Source organism: Protopterus annectens, chromosome 10.part0 (genome assembly GCF_019279795.1).
Source record: "Protopterus annectens isolate FY-2018-M chromosome 10.part0, PAN1.0, whole genome shotgun sequence".
Taxonomy (NCBI): Eukaryota; Metazoa; Chordata; order Ceratodontiformes; family Protopteridae; genus Protopterus; species Protopterus annectens.
The window spans coordinates 878,149,917-878,165,991 of record NC_056744.1 but is presented as its reverse complement, the minus strand read 5'-3'; the positions used below and the strand labels follow the sequence as shown (position 1 = coordinate 878,165,991).

Below are 16,075 nucleotides of genomic sequence, written 5' to 3'. Positions count from 1 at the left end.
GCAGGTGCAAAAACAGGCAATACACACAAGAAGTGTGACCGTCTGTCAGGGACATTTTCTGACAGCACTGGTCACACTTCTTGAAGCCTGAGACCTTGCCTTCCTTAGACATCCTAAAAGGATATACACACACAGTCCCCACAAACACACAACTTAATCCCTACACAGACACACAGGAAGGGAATAACTTGGGGAACTAGGCCTGACTAAAACTTTCACTGAAAAAACTATATTAAAAGTTTAAAAAAGGAAGGGAATAGGGTGGGCTGTACTAAATACAGGCTAACCTGACACTGAAGGGAAATTAAACCCCTAACTAACTTTTTTTTTTTTTTTTTTTAACAAGAAAAACTTACCTCAGCTGGCAAAGGAGACCTCTTTAAGCTAAGACAGCGAGATCTGGGGTAGTTCCGCCTTGCATCATGGGATATAGGGTTGCCTCGAGCTGGTAAAAGGAGTTCTCGAGCTAAAGCTAGTGCCGAGTCGGAGCCGAGGATCGGCTCCGAACCCATCCAGCAAGAATGAAGGCGAGATTGACAACTTAACATCCTTACCTTTGACCACCACATGGCCACAGTGGTGAGGAAATCCCTTTATGTTGCATAACTTATAAGTAAGGGTACCCCATCTACGTCCAAAGAGGTCATTATCCCACTGTACTCCACTCTTATCAGAGCAATCACAGTGCAGTACTCCCTTCGGTAAGTACCTGACCAGGCATATGCAGCAAGTAGAGCAACCTCAGAAGTTCCTTACAAAAAGAATAAAAAACATAACAAACCTGCGTTACGCAGAGCACCTTAAAGCCCTTTCCTTCTACTGAGTCTCCTATAGATTGCTGAGGGGTGATTTATACTTGGCTTACAAGGCACCCGCAAACCCCACACTTATGAATTTCCCAAATATTTGCAAGTCAAACAATACCAGAAATACAAGGTCTAAGGACCCTAATTTTGTCTGTGACTTAAAACAGAACATGCTTGAGAGACAGATATGTGTCCCAGAGACTGCCTCTCCTATGGAATAGGCTTCCCAGCCATGTGATGCTCAATTCATCTACTACCCACTTTACGCACAACCTAGACCAGTGGATGGGGAACAGGACATTTACACTGGGCCTGGTACCCATGTCCCTTATGGACAGAGGGAGCTTATAACTGCCTGTCCCTCAGTGTCCTACTTGGATACAGGACATCATTATTCTTTCGGGAAAACTTGGATAGGCTTAGAAAGGGCCCCTGAGTCATTAGCCTAGTAACAATCTATGAATATATTTCCGAATCCTTTTATAAAGAGCAAAATAAGCAGTCTCAGCAAACTTCAGGTAAGCAGACATTCAAGAAATAATGACAAGGAGGCTTTAAGAAAAAGAGGTAATCTCCCAAAAATGAGGCCAATCCAACAAATCAGAATGACTTTTTTAAAAACTGTAACACCCTTCCCACTCTGGCAAACCTTTAATACTTCCCCCAAATTTGGTTCCCATCTCTCTTTCATTGGAAACAGATAATGTCATTTTCCATCAGGGGTACAGATGGCAATGACAGTCCATACCCCCTTTACAGGGGTATCCCTCCTCATCCATCAGATCAAACTTATTCCTCTCAGTCATTCAACATCTGTTGACTCTTAGGGTAATAAAACCTCTTCCTTCTCTTTTGCAGGGGAAGGTTTTCATCCCTGTATGTTTCTGGTACCAAAGAAAAAAGCCTTGTGGAGACCAGTTCCAGATCTTTTCTTTCTCAACCAGTTTGTGAAAGTTTCAAAGTTTAAAATGCTATCCCTTCACAAACTGTTATCCCCCTTTCATTTTTTTTTTGAAACTGTAGATGTAAAAAATGCTTATCATCACATTCCAGTAGCTACAGATTTCCAGTGTTTTTTAAGATTTTCTGCATCTGGATTACACTGCAGGTTCTCTACACTATCCTTTGATTTAGCCACTACTCAGTGGATGCTGACAAAATGTCCAGTTCCAGAGACAGCTTACTGCAGACTGCATAGTATTCATATTTTCCTTACTTAGATGACTTACTTGTTTTTTGCAGAGTCTTTTTCAAACTGTCAGGAATCTTTCACTTAGGAGAGAGATCTCCTTTGTGGACTGGGAGAGCATTCAAAAAACTTGTCTAATTATATCCCACAGAATAATATTCCTGGGGGGGGGGGGGTCTCCTGGATATATCCATGCAAAAACAAATTTCTCCCATGGAAAAAGTAGATCTTTACCTAGATCTATTCCTTGTTTTTCCAGTCAAAGACTTCAGCAGGGGAATTTCTTCTATTTCATAGCATCTACATTATGCCTGACACCTCTAGCCTCCACCTCTCAGTGGTACCTAAAATCTGTACTGTCCCAACACCAACACTCCATAACTTTTCAAATACTAGTCTTGGAATTTTTAAAAGGAATTGCTTTGGTGAAGAGACCAATTTTATCTGAATCCATGTCACCCATTTTCCTTTCCAGCTCCACTACAGTCTGCAAAAACAAGTACCTCAGACTTTGCTTGGGGGCTTTACCTTTGGAGATAAAAGTTCAGGGTGTTTGGAACAAAAATGACATACCAAGACCACATAAAAATCACAGAGATGCTGCTAACACCAAGAACTGCAGCCATCTCTTTTTGATCATATGTGGCCCCCAGGACCCCTACAAGTAGTCATAGACAATACCACGGTTTTGTGGTAGATAAACAAAAAGGGGTTCCAAATTATATCCTCTGTACAGATTAGCCATGGTAGACTGGGATACAGCATTTCAACACAATATCACTCTACAGGCGTCTTACATCCCGTCAGTGCAAAACTTTGTGGCAGTGGTCCATTTACTGGGTTTGTATTGTGGCAGGCAAAATGAACAGGACCAGGGCAGACCCTCACGAATGGACATGGAATCAGGGGGTGGTCCTGGATTTGTCCAGCTGTGGGAAGCATCTAATATAGATCTTTTCATCTTCATTGATAACAAATAACTGGAAACATTCTACTCCTGGACTCCTTGCAAGTGATCCTGGAAGACAGATAAATTCTCATTTCACTGGATGAGAACTTTCCTGTGTGCCTTTCCACTAATATCCATGGTCATAATGAAGAATGAGAAGGACTCAGCAAAGATCATTCTGGTGACCCTCTTTTCTTGCCCATGCAACAGTGGTTCTCCCTTCTTCTGGAAATGGTCAAGGACAATTAAAACAAACTTCCTCGAAGACTTGACTTACTTACACAAGACAGGGGTTGTTTAATACATTCCAACTTGAAACAACTTCAGTTATATGATTGGATGACAGAATTTTAATACCTTTTAGGCACCTACTTTCTCAGGAATTGCTGCAGGCATGAAATAAGGCAAAAACAAACTTTACTAGGAAATCCTACATTAGCAAATGGAAAAGATTTTCTAGTGGGAACCACATTAAGAACCGATACCCTTTTAAAGCTAACGTTTCTCTGCTTCTACAATATTGATATGCTTATTTAACCTCTGGCATTTCTTATTTCTCTGACAAAGTTCAACTTTCACCCACATCAGCCATGTATGCCCATGAATCTGCTTTCATTCAATGCACTCTCATGTCAGGCTGTGTTTGAAAGGAATTCTGCATACCTTTCCACCTAGAAAGCAGCTGGCTCTTCCTTGGGATCTTAATTTTCTTGTGGAAAAATTAACAGTTGTTCCATTTGAACCAGCCTATCAGGCTGAGTTGTGGTTCTTAATGTGGAGAACAGTGGTGCTCTGGCTTCTGCAAGAGTGTCCAAGTTGCACGTTGTTATGGTGCATCAACCACATCTCATTTTCCAAAAAGGTAGAGTTTGAGAATTCATTCTTTATTTTTACCTAAAGTGATACCCAGCTTTACTTACTGTCAAGCTATCCATCTCTCTGTCTTTTTTCCAGAACCTAAAAATGAAGAAGAAAGGATTCTTCATACTATGGATATACACAGGAAACCGTAATACCATCTTGACAGAACAAAACCTCCAGACATTCTGTACAGCTTTTCATTTCTAATTAACTTAAAAATGGACAACACTGTCAAAGCAAATTATTTCCAAATGGTTGTGCCATGCTATTTCTTTTTGTTACTCCCACATATCTCTCATAAATACAGATTTTTGCAGAATGTCCAGATTTTTGCGTCATATTTATGGGCCGTTTTTCATAAGTGGTTTTCTGGCAAATTAGTAGCAAACCACTAAAGACTGAAGTTAGAAAATAATGATAGTCATTTGAGTTTCAGACTTCATACCCTTCAGAAAATTCATACTAATGCAAAACCTGTTATTCTATCAACTTTCTAAGTTTGTAAAACTAATATTTCAAAAAATGTCCCTATTTCTGGGCCTTTGTCCCACTTTTTATTTATGGCTTTGTCCAGATTTCTTGCTCTAAGAGGTTGGGAGGTATGTACTCCCACCATAACAAGTCAGTTCCAGTCAAGGTCAAGGCACATTCTGCTAGGGCTTTGGCTTCTTCAGTGGCGGACTCCATAGAAGTTTTCTAGAAGCAGCAACTTGGTCTTCTCTACATAGTTTCGCATGACACTACAGACTAGACTCCTTTTCTAGGTCCTGAACAGGCTTTGATAGGACAATTCTTCAGGGGCTCCTGGACCCTTGTTCTTCCTCTTCACAGTATTTCTAGGCTTTGGTATTCTACTCTTATAGCTTAGGGGCTACTGCAGCAGTAATGATGAACATAGTACAGTTGTGTTAGCAAACTTACCATAACAGAAGATGTTCAAATAGCTCACTGCTGCAGTAGCTGCTCCCTCCCCTTCACCCCCCTATTTTTTATGACTTGTTTGCCAGGGTGAGGACACTTGTTTTTATTTACCTATCAGTAATTTATTTCAGGGCTCTAGCCTCCCTTCTTCAGTTGGTATAAAAGTTCTGAGGGATTTTTTACCCAGAGCACTGATTTTTGACAGATCAAGTTTTCAGCAATCTGGGAGCTATCAAGTTGCCCTTAATCTTGGAAACTGGCTGGCTGCTACATCCTAAGCAGAATATAATCCATATAGTTTGGCCTACTGCAGCTTTGATATATTCAAACATCTACTGTTATGGTAAATTTACTTGGACAACTGTACTTTCCACCCAGCCCTTTAGTTTTAATCTTCCTCACAATCCCTTGTAATATTATTCTCCCTGTTGTTATTATTGTTCCACACATTGAAGAGTTACAGCTGCAATGGTTAACAATATATCCTTCTGTGAAGTTCAGTACATTGCCCCTTTAAAGTTTATCTCAATTGCTGCTCTGTTCCACAGAATAAGATCACTAAAAGAGCATTCAGTAAAGGCCTTAATGGATAACTTTCCTCCCTATGTCTGGTGTCTAGTTTTCTCTTACTTAGAAGTACGAGCAACTTAAAAGGACAAACTGACAAGCTTTTGCAGGTGCCCCCAAGACCTTACTTTTCACTTAAATTGAACTTTTAACACTACAAAATAGTCACTTATTTATTCACATTTAATTCAATTAACAACTGATTTTTCTCTGCTTAAGTTAAACACTTGTACTTACAATTTCATCAGCCATATGGATATTCTCTTTCTAAGCCATTGTAAACCAAAGTAATATAAATACAATTGACCTTCCAGCTGTTTCAAAATAAGTTTATGTACTTAATTACTTGTTTATCCTTTGTTTACTAGGTTAGTCCCACTAGGCTAGTAGTCTCTTTTCAGGGGAGACACACTACTACCAGGAGGGCACCATGGCACATCCTTCTCTTTTTTTCAATAACTGCTAAAAGACCTTTCCATCTGTCTGAATTACTATCAACTCAAGCAGATGGGACCTCGATCAAATATCTCATCTGTAAAATGGCACACAAAGGAGTGCAGTATATCTCCTTACTCTATACTGCAGTGTCAGTATCAAGTACCTGGTCTGAAAATCAAACCCACAGCCTCCTGATCTTACAGCACTACACTGAGTGTGCTAACTGCTGAGCCACTGACTTGTGGGCTGCTGAGTTCTAATTGCGCATACAGCAGTATTCAGAATAACCCATTTCATTTCAGTCCCGCCATCAGCAATGGGGTTGATGCACTGCAGTTATTCCACTTAATTTACAAGTCCAGTTCTGCTTCAGCCCTCATCTAACAATTCATCTATGATTCCTACCAGCACCTGGTTTGATCCTAGCTTTCTGACAGTTCTTCTGGTTATCTCTTGTACTGTCTTTTTTTTCCATCATCTTTTATAATGAAGAGAAGGGGGTAACTGACATAGTCTCTCTCTTTCTTAGTTACCACTGCTTATGGATGGCTTTGCAGTTAGACCTCCATCTCCTGGCTTGTGCAGTGGCTGCTGGTTAAATGTCTTAATTTCCATCAACTGGTCAGCTGCCATAAGTGTCTTTAAGCCCCTAGAGGAAAAACACTCTGAAAATGACAGGATACAGTAGTTTACCCTCAGATCCAGCTCACTGACACTCAGTCCTGATTGGATTAATTTTTCTGTTTCTGTATTATATAAGATAAATACTCTGCTATCTTCAACTTTTAGCAGGTAGACATTCCTTAAATACTACTGTTGTTGCTCTAAGAATTGTTTTCTACATATAATCTTTTTACCTAGGTTTTTGGGGTTATTTAATGGATTCCTACGCTAAATTTTTGATTTATATCAGTCAAAAAGTATATCTGAAAGGCAAGAACTGTGCAGATTGAGAATGTTTATGTACATTTCATGACAACTTACTTAATTCATTTTTATAATGTTGTTCACGTCAGGCAAAAAATGTCCATTTTTCACAGTGAATTATTTTGTGCTGCTTGTGTAACACTTTTATGTTGGGGAATCGGTACTGTTTTGAAGGGGTATGTACTGTTTTTATGCACTGACAACTTACCTGGTGTGGTTTCCTTCAAGGCCCCCGAGCCAGCGGAAACCATTACCCAAACAGCTGAATCACTTACAAATGCCTTCTATCAGCACCTCCAGGACTGCATGGATCAGGCAATCCCAAACAAAACAAAGACTCTTTGCACCAAAGGCAAGCGCCCAGTCTGGTGGACCCAAGCCATTAACAAACTCTACAGTAAAAGGAGAAAGCTACTACAAGATAGAGCAAAATCCTTAAAAGGGAAGACACCCTTGATCACTATAAGTAAAAAACTACGATCGCTCATAAAATCATCCAAGGCAAATTTTGAAAGAAAAGTCGCTAAGGACTCAAAAGACAATCATAAGGCCTTTTTTAGCTATGTTAGAAACCTGGGAGGAAACTCCCAGATATGCTCAGAATTAGTTCAAAATGATATAAAAATCACTGAACCAACAGACATTGCCAACATACTGGCTGACAGGTTCAGTGCAAATTCCCTCCCCCCCAAAAGGAGAGATATCTATCCCAGCGGATAGTAGCCTCCCACACATCTCAAATGCTCAGGTGAAAACTGCTCTCTCCAAGGCAAAAAACACAGCATCTATGGGACCAGATGGTGTCCCCGGTTGTGTGCTCCACGAACTCAATGAGGAATTAAACCCGCTGTTAGGGCAGCTGTTTAATCTTAGCCTCACCTCAGGATACGTACCCAAGGAGTGGCGTACGGCAACTGTGGTCCCACTTCACAAAGGCGGTGCCTCTACTGACCCTGGTAATTACCGCCCCATCAGCTTGACGAGCCTAGTCTGCAAAGCTATGGAGAGGATCATGATGGAACTCATAAATAAAGACATAGGGGACTTACAGACATTGGATCCAACCCAGTTTGGCTTTGTCAAGGGCAGATCATGCCTTTTAAACTTGGTTGATTTTTTTGAAACAGTCACCAAGGCCATTGATGAGGGCAAGGCAGTCCACACAGCCTACTTTGACCTTGCAAAAGCTTTCGACACAATACCCCACTCGGGTATCATAGAAAAACTCACCAACTTAAATGTAAACCCATACGTCACAAGATGGGTTGCAAACTGGCTAAGTGACAGAACCCACAGGGTCAGAGTGGCTGGCGCCATGTCAGACTCCAAGCCGGTCACAAGTGGTGTCCCACAGGGCTCAGTCCTAGGCTCCCTCTTGTTCGGCATCTACTTTTCAGAAGTACAGGCAAACACAGGAGGATTATGGCTGACTAAGTTTGCAGATGACTGCAAACTGGGCGCCATAGCTGAAAACACATCAGACACAGATATCCTCCAGAAGGGTCTCATAGAAACGGATAACTGGTGCCAGAGCTATGGCCTAAAGTTAAACGCCAAAAAATGCATAGTCATACCCTTCGGGAAAAACAAGGTTACCCCTAGCTACCATATAGGTGGCAATCCACTAAGCACAGAAGAGGTTATCAGGGATCTGGGGACCCAGGTTGACAGTAACCTTTCATTTGACACCCACGTTGCCAAGGTAGTTAGGAAAACCTTCTACATTGCCCACCTGATCATGAAGGGTTTCACTTCTAGATCAAGGGAGGTCATTGTTCCCCTGTACTCATCACTCATCAGACCAATGATTGAGTACAATGCCCCATTCGAAATGTATCTTACCCGACACCTGCAGCAATTGGAAAGGCCCCAAAAGTTCCTCACCAAAAGGATAAAGGGTCTCAAAAATATGTCTTATGCTGCCCGACTGAAGGAACTCCAGCTCTATTCGGTCGCATACCGTCTGCTCAGAGGTGACCTGTGCCTAACATACAAGGCCATGTCAAACCCGGAATTGATAGACATGCTCCACCTCAAAAAATCTAAATCCACAAGAAATACAAGAGGAAGAGACTTAAACCTTAACACAGTTATAAATAGGACGTGCTGGAGGGACAGATTCATCACCCAGAGACTCCCTATGCTGTGGAACAAAATCCCGGTACATGTGAGGCAGAGCACCTCGCTGGCCCTGTTCAAGAGAAATCTTGATCAATGGATGGGAGATTGCAGGTTTACCCCGGGAATCACCTCAGTGTCACTGCTGGACAGAGGCACAGTAAACTAATGGGCACAGTACCTTTCAAACTTAAGGGGTGGTGAAAGCCACAAAACTTTGGGCTAGGCTTATAAATGCCCTAGGGCAGATAGCCTAGTATGAACCTATGAACCTTCTGACTGACCCCTTCTAGGGCAGCTTACCAGTAGGCTTCTTCCTTGGCTATAGCATAGTTACCCCAGATGTGCTGTTCCTTCCTCCAATGAACCTAAAAAGAAAAAAGCAATTCAAGCATAAGCCCTTCCCTTCAATAGGGGCTGTGTCAATGCCTCAGTCACTGTTAGGTGACTGCAGTGTCTTGTCTCTGGCTCCTAAGACTGCTTACTGGTTTCCTCACTCTCTCTGGTGTAGCCTTACTGGCTACTATGGACCAGGGGTCAAACATCCTCTTCAGCTGTTCTAGTGTCTGACGTGAGCCTGTGAGAACCACCCATTTTAGTGCAAGTAACACCCTATGAGGGTCTTCTTGGGATGGCTGGGGAAAAAGACTTCTTGCTTGGGATGATATGCCTTCCCTTTCTCGTCTTCCTCCAGGTATGTTCCAAGAAAAAAAAAAAAAAGTTAATAATTCTGACAACAGAGAGATGGTTTCTGTATAGAAACAATGTTCTTACCTTAGCCGTGAGTTTGTTGCAGACTGTCACTACTGGGTACCACGTGCCTCCTTCTATTCCCTATTACTCCAGTCTAAACAATGAGGATGCTCTTTCAGATGATTCTGATGTGAACAGAGACAGGGTTATGTCACAGAGAGATATTCATCATATCACTGCTGCAGTAGCCTCAGCTATGTGGGTTATATCCTGCGAAGGATATAACAGCTGGCCAGCTTCCAAAGCTTCAGGGCACCTTCCACATGCCACACTGTAAGGCGACTCAAGTTAAGTTGACTAAAAAAGAAGTTTGGTTGTGATGCCCTTCAGAGCTTTCCTGCTAGCAGAGATTTACTGCTGTCGGAGAGTATGTTCCTCTGAGGCCTTTGAGGATTGATGGCCAACCTGTGCTTTCCTTCACTGGAAAGACAAGTTCCCTTTGGGTGGACTTCCATTTTCTTAATTCTGTTTTATTATCTTCCTCTTGAAAAAAGTTATATTGAAGCTAGGAGTGTTTTATTTTAATGGACTGTCTTGAGACTGCAATATACTTTTAAATGGAGCACTTGTTTTACATGTCACTTTAAAAATAGTTTAAATTAAAAAAAAATATATATATATATATATTTTCACACTCTGTATTGCAGTATACATTCTGAGTACTGCAATTCAAGTGGTGGAGATGGATAAATGCCTGACTATGAACCAGGAGACCCAGGTTTGATTAACAATTTGAGTAACGTATAGAATGGCAGATAAATTATGGGCATGCTTACCCTGGAGGAAGGGCGGCAAAGTGGGTATCTCCTGTGACAATCCCTGGTAGAAGCTGGGGATGTTTTTGGGAGGAGGTGTAGTCTAAAGACAAGGCAGGGGTGGACCTGACTTAGCTGCTTCTGTAGTGGGGCAATACGCTTAAATGTTCCCACTGGACACCCACCCTAAGATGCAACTACACTGCTGTGAAGAAGGGAGAAAAAGGTAGTGGGTAGAGCACTCAAGAAGCCTCACCTAGACAGATATAGAGACAGCCAAGTCCCTGGGACACCCTTAGGATTCACAACTAGCCACAGCATACACCAAAATAAGTCCAGGGGTTTATGGAGATTGTCTGGTAGAACTAACATGGATGTGGGGCACTCCAGTGCCAGGCAAGTACAATGACCTTCCCCGCAAAAAGTATACATTCTGAGTACACATTTAAAGGAATGTACACATTCTCTGTAACCAACATGCTACTATGTATACTTGTGAGACTGTGTGTGTGTGCGCACGTGCATGCATTACCATACATTTGTGTGTGAATTTTTTTTACTTTTTTCAAGTTTCATTGAAATGAATGACACTTGTGTTCACAAAATTTAAAATATAAATGTAGCAGACACAATCCAATAAAGCAAACACAAATTGGATTTTAAGCCTTACTTGAACAGTTATCAGTTATCTCAAAAAATAAACTTACTTTCACCAGGCTGTAAACCATCTCCTTGAATTTTTCCACTGACGTTCCTTTAGTTGGCTTTTCAAATGGAACAGTTTGCTTCCTTAGTTCAGTTTCAGTACCAAAGTCAAAATGAGCGGCTTCTTCCATTTGGCATTTTATGACACCTTGTACTTCTGCCCATTTCCCAACATAAACCTTAGGAGGTTAAAAAAAAAGGTAGAAAAAAATCTTTTGAAATTAAAATTCTTAAAACAAACAGAACTAAACCAAGTATGCATTGCAGAGTGATACAAAAGGAAATAAAAAATACACATGTAATTACTTATTTGTTTAACTAAAATAACAAACCAATAAGAATTGTGTATAATTCTGCCCCCCCCCCACCCCACACACACACACATCAAAAGATCATTTTATAGTTAAGTTAAAAGTTAACTTAGCTTTTCTAACATCAACAGCCTGAAATACATTTTCCCTTCCGGCACCTGTATCTATTCCCAAAAGCAATGCTGACTCCATTTTAACTATTGTACTGAACGTTTAAAGATATATAGGTAGGTGCATGCGTGTGTGGGTGTGCCTTCTTTGAAGGTTGGGTGACAGGCTGGCAACTCAGCACTGTAAAACTCCACTGTCAATCATTAGTGGACTGGAGTTCCACTGTGGTGACCCCTAACCAGGAAAAGCCGAAAGACAAACAACAAACTGGCAGGAATACAGTTCAAGATGGATTGCACAACTGGCAGTATGCCTCTGGTATGCAGCTAAGGGGACAAGGATAGCATACGGAGTTGCACTTCAGTAAGTTAGCCAGTTCATCAACAGAAAGACAGAGCCATGCTGTAGCACTGAGATGTAGGGAAGATATTACCATGCAGGCCACACAGAGCAAACAGCAACACAGCCTATGTACCTGCAAAACAGATAACATCAAGGGCAACAGGGCAGCAAAAAAATAATGCAAGGGCATGCAGCAGTGGTAGCCTGTGTGCCCCAGTAATTTGCAGCACCTTGGGCACTTGAACAACATCTACATATCAGTAAGGACAAATAGTAGGAACAACTTGTGTGCCCTTACTAAGTGAAGTACCAGGAGCATTCTGCCAAGGAAGTACAATATAGACATAAGGACATCAGCCCAGAGGAAGAAAACAAAGCAAACAAAAAAAAAATAACTGGCAAGGCAACATGTCCACCCAAACATGCACAAGGGCATTAACTGCAAGGAGAAACTAGTTCAAAACACTGATGTTTTAAAAGCTGAAACCCATATGGTCGAAACTACATGAGCGATATTTTAAAAGGTCAAAATCTCACAAATAAGACAAAAATGTTTTTTGCAGGGGGCAAGCCCCTATGCACCACCCACACCCTTTGATTATTGTATATACCAACTCAGAGATCTCACTACAGTGGGGAAAGTGCACGTTATCTGACCCCACTGCACCAAGAGCTCAGTCAAAACGGTTTTACCACTTTAAAGTTTAAATCATATGGTCTTGACTATATGGGTTTCGACATTTTAAAATGTTGATCTCTTGAACTAAAATACATGCACACATACATACATATATGCCACAGACCTGACACAGCATAGCATGGACACCCATGCAGGAAACAACAGCTCTGTACTATGCAAAGCTTGGGTTCCATGTGTGCTCACAGTAAGGATGGATGCATGTAGTGCCACAGTACACTTCTGCAGTGGTACAGGGTATACAGCACAGGCTCGGTGTGCACACACCTAACCAGAACAGATGGATTAAAAGGAGGTGGGAGCAGGCCTGTCAATTAGGAGGTGCTTGCAGTTGTGGAGGGGCATACAACAGCCTATAGCTGTAGAGTAAGGAATTGGATCTAGCCATTGTGAGCAATGTGCAGGATACAGTACAAATCACAATGCATGCTTCTGAGGATGTAATAACAAACACTAGCATTATGGAAATGGTCCACAGACACATACACATATACACAAAAAAATGTATACACACAAAGTCAGCTAATGCAGAGTGTGTGTGTGTGTGTGTGTGTGTGTGTGTGTGTGTGTGTGTGTGTACGCACTGTAGCCCCACCAGGATATACAGTACTGACCACAACTGAAAACATGGTAAGTACTGATGAAGAAATTTATTTCAAAAACTATTTGTGCTACATCTGACTCATTACCCACTGCAGATTAACAGTCTGGATTTGCTTCTTACCAGACCTTTGTATTCAATAGGTGGTGTCAGTGCCCTACCAAATAAGAGATACATACTGGCCTGAATAATACATGGAGCATACGGAAAATGACCTCCTTCTACTGCAACTGTGTGGATGCTGTCCGTCAATCATGTCATGGTTAACAGCTGTGTCTGTAGTGTCATTGGGTATTGTGTGCACTTTCTGTATATATGCATTTTACATGTTGCTGCTGACAAGCATGAATGACTTTTTCATATTTATACATCCGCTGTATACGACATTTGGAATTCTGCATGTATGGAGTCTGTTGGTGGGACTATAACTGCACATTTTGCTGCTACTGTTGTATTACCAGCATTACTGCCTGCACTACAGATGGTTGGGCAGTGACTTCTGCCTGTTTATTAGCCATAGATTTCTGCAGTGAAATATAATATCCAGTGATAGCTCAGGAGGTGCCTGATCTGTTTATAAATTGTGGCTGTGCTTTATGCAAGATCCATTGTCTACCTGCGCCTGATCACAGTGTTGGCCCAGCTGGCATATGACAGTGCACCTTTTCTGAAACTGGTGTTCTGTTGTCAATGAAACTCATTTGGTTTTGTATAAGCCTTCTTTTTATCCATCAGTCCTCTGCAATGCTTACCATTTTTATGAGGGTTTATGTCATTTAACTGAAACCCCAAAACACTGAGCAGCAGAAAAACATTGAAACCCGTAACACCAAACAACAGAAGAAAACAGCAAAAGAGTTGTGTGAGATCACGAAACAGTGGGGATCATAGAAGTGGCCCTTTGTACACTGTAGTGCAATCTCAGAGTTGGTTCATATAATTAGCAGAAGGTAAGGGTGGGCCTGCCCCTGTTTAAAAGATATGTTTTCTCATTTTGTTTAATTCGGTGTTCTTAGTTTCAATGTTTATGGTTCTCAGTTTTGCTACTCTGTGTACTGAGATACTAATTAAACGATACAAATCCGTTTATGAATCCTGCTGCTAGTCTTGAACTGAAAACATGCTAAGTGCATTATCTTTTCTAGTACATCACTTACAGTCTCAGTATGGACAAAGTTTCCTTCTTCTTTTTTTTTTTTTTTTTGAAATGTTGCCCATAGTACTGATGAAATTTTAAAGCCTGGGAATTTTTTTTCTTTGTATCTCTATGACTCACTTCTGCCTAATGCAGTAGATAACTAGCTTCTACTGCCTCTGTACCACAAGACAGATGGAGGCTATACAATATCTCCTCTGGATTACTTACTGCTATTAGAAAAGACCCAGTCATTCTCCATCTTGATTACACTGTTTTTATCAATATCATGATCTCTTAATAAATTGCCTCCAAATCTAACTCAGGATGACTTTGCTGTGGTGGAAGCTGGAAAATTAGGACATCAGCACAGACTAAAGCTTCTTTTATGGAAACCAGCGCATAGACCAGTGCTTATAACACAAAATATGAACCTAGACACCAGAACATGTCATTCCCACCTGTTTGCTTCTTTGCTTAATGATGAAGCATTACACATGACAACAACAAGCAAAATACAGTAGTCCTAAAGTCTAAAGACAATATTCATAAACATGCTTACAGTCATATACTTCGGAACTCCCATTTTAAAATAAAACTGTTCCACTTTCTGCTAAGCCGACTAGTGTATTTTTCATTGATAACCCATACTTGAGACATTGGAAAGGACACACGTATACTTGGGATTATTTAGAAATATACATAAACTACACATGCATATCTCATGATAGATTAAATGACCCATGGTACCCAATACGCCACCATCCCTATTACGTACACAGTACACAGCTATTTACTATGTGCACCATCATGTAGTTCTTAAAAGTAGTGTTTCTTGTCAGTTACTCAATCAACATTAATGAATTGTGCTACCTTACGCAAACACAGCGCACACAGATATTGTACACAATTATATATTACACTTAAGAATACAGCGTATATTTCTAATAGAATTTTTTAAGGGTTTGTAAATTGCTGGAACAGTCCCTTAAATATTCTGCATATCACTTTGTCTCTAGTTATATTATGCTGACTTGTTTTCAGGCCTTGAATGTATTTTGCATACTTTCTAGAATAATTCCTCCTTTGTTTCAAAAGGTCTGGCAAATTTTTGTGACTAGATTTCTAAATTTTCCACAAGAAATAACTACTGTGGTGTTTCACACTGAATATGTAAAGGTTCGTGGTTCAGTTGTATTATTTTACTTTCAACAAGCTTTTATAGTAAGTGTCCCAAAAAGCTCTTAACCTGAAACACACAAAAACACATACTCAATTAACCAATTCTTCTTAACCTCTTAAGGCAAGAATTATAGACAAAAAAAATAACATCATGGACAGATGTCATTTATTGCTCTTATACACTTAAAAAGTTGACAGCATAACAAGTTTTGCATTAGAATGCATTTTTATTAAGGATATGTCATTGTTTACTGACTTCAATCTTCAATGACTAGCCATAAAACTGCACATTTTATTTAGAACAAACTAAAAAATATGAAGCAAAAATCTGGACATTCTGTGAAATTCTGGGCAGTTGAGAGTTATAAGTGAGCCAAGTGGCAACTTTAGCCTCATTCAAAATTTACAACTATCACAAAAATAAGCAAAAAAATTAAAATAACTTTAATTTTTATTTTATTTCATTTTGTCCACTGGGTAGGTAGACTAGTCAAAAGCCCTTTTCAGCTACAACCCAGGCCGATGTGGCAATAAGTGGACATATACAGACAATGAAAGAGTTCAAAAAGGAACAGTTGTGATAAGCAAATATTATGTCAATGAAGCAGTAGTAACCATACAATACTCTCTCCAGTATTCCGATACTTACAACAGTAACTTTTCAGTGGCTATATTATCTATAGTACTTACAATTTGCTGGACATATG

General features: G+C 40.5%; 1 protein-coding gene across 1 annotated transcript in view; it reads right to left on the bottom strand.

Moving 5' to 3' along the window:
• The window catches only part of DIPK1A (divergent protein kinase domain 1A), a 572,187-nt gene that overhangs the window by 126,176 nt on the left and 429,936 nt on the right, over positions 1 to 16,075 (bottom strand). The window contains exon 4 of the mRNA XM_044085677.1: positions 10,992 to 11,168. Coding sequence (XP_043941612.1) covers positions 10,992 to 11,168 — 177 coding nt within the window. The remainder of the gene's footprint in view (positions 1 to 10,991; positions 11,169 to 16,075) is intronic.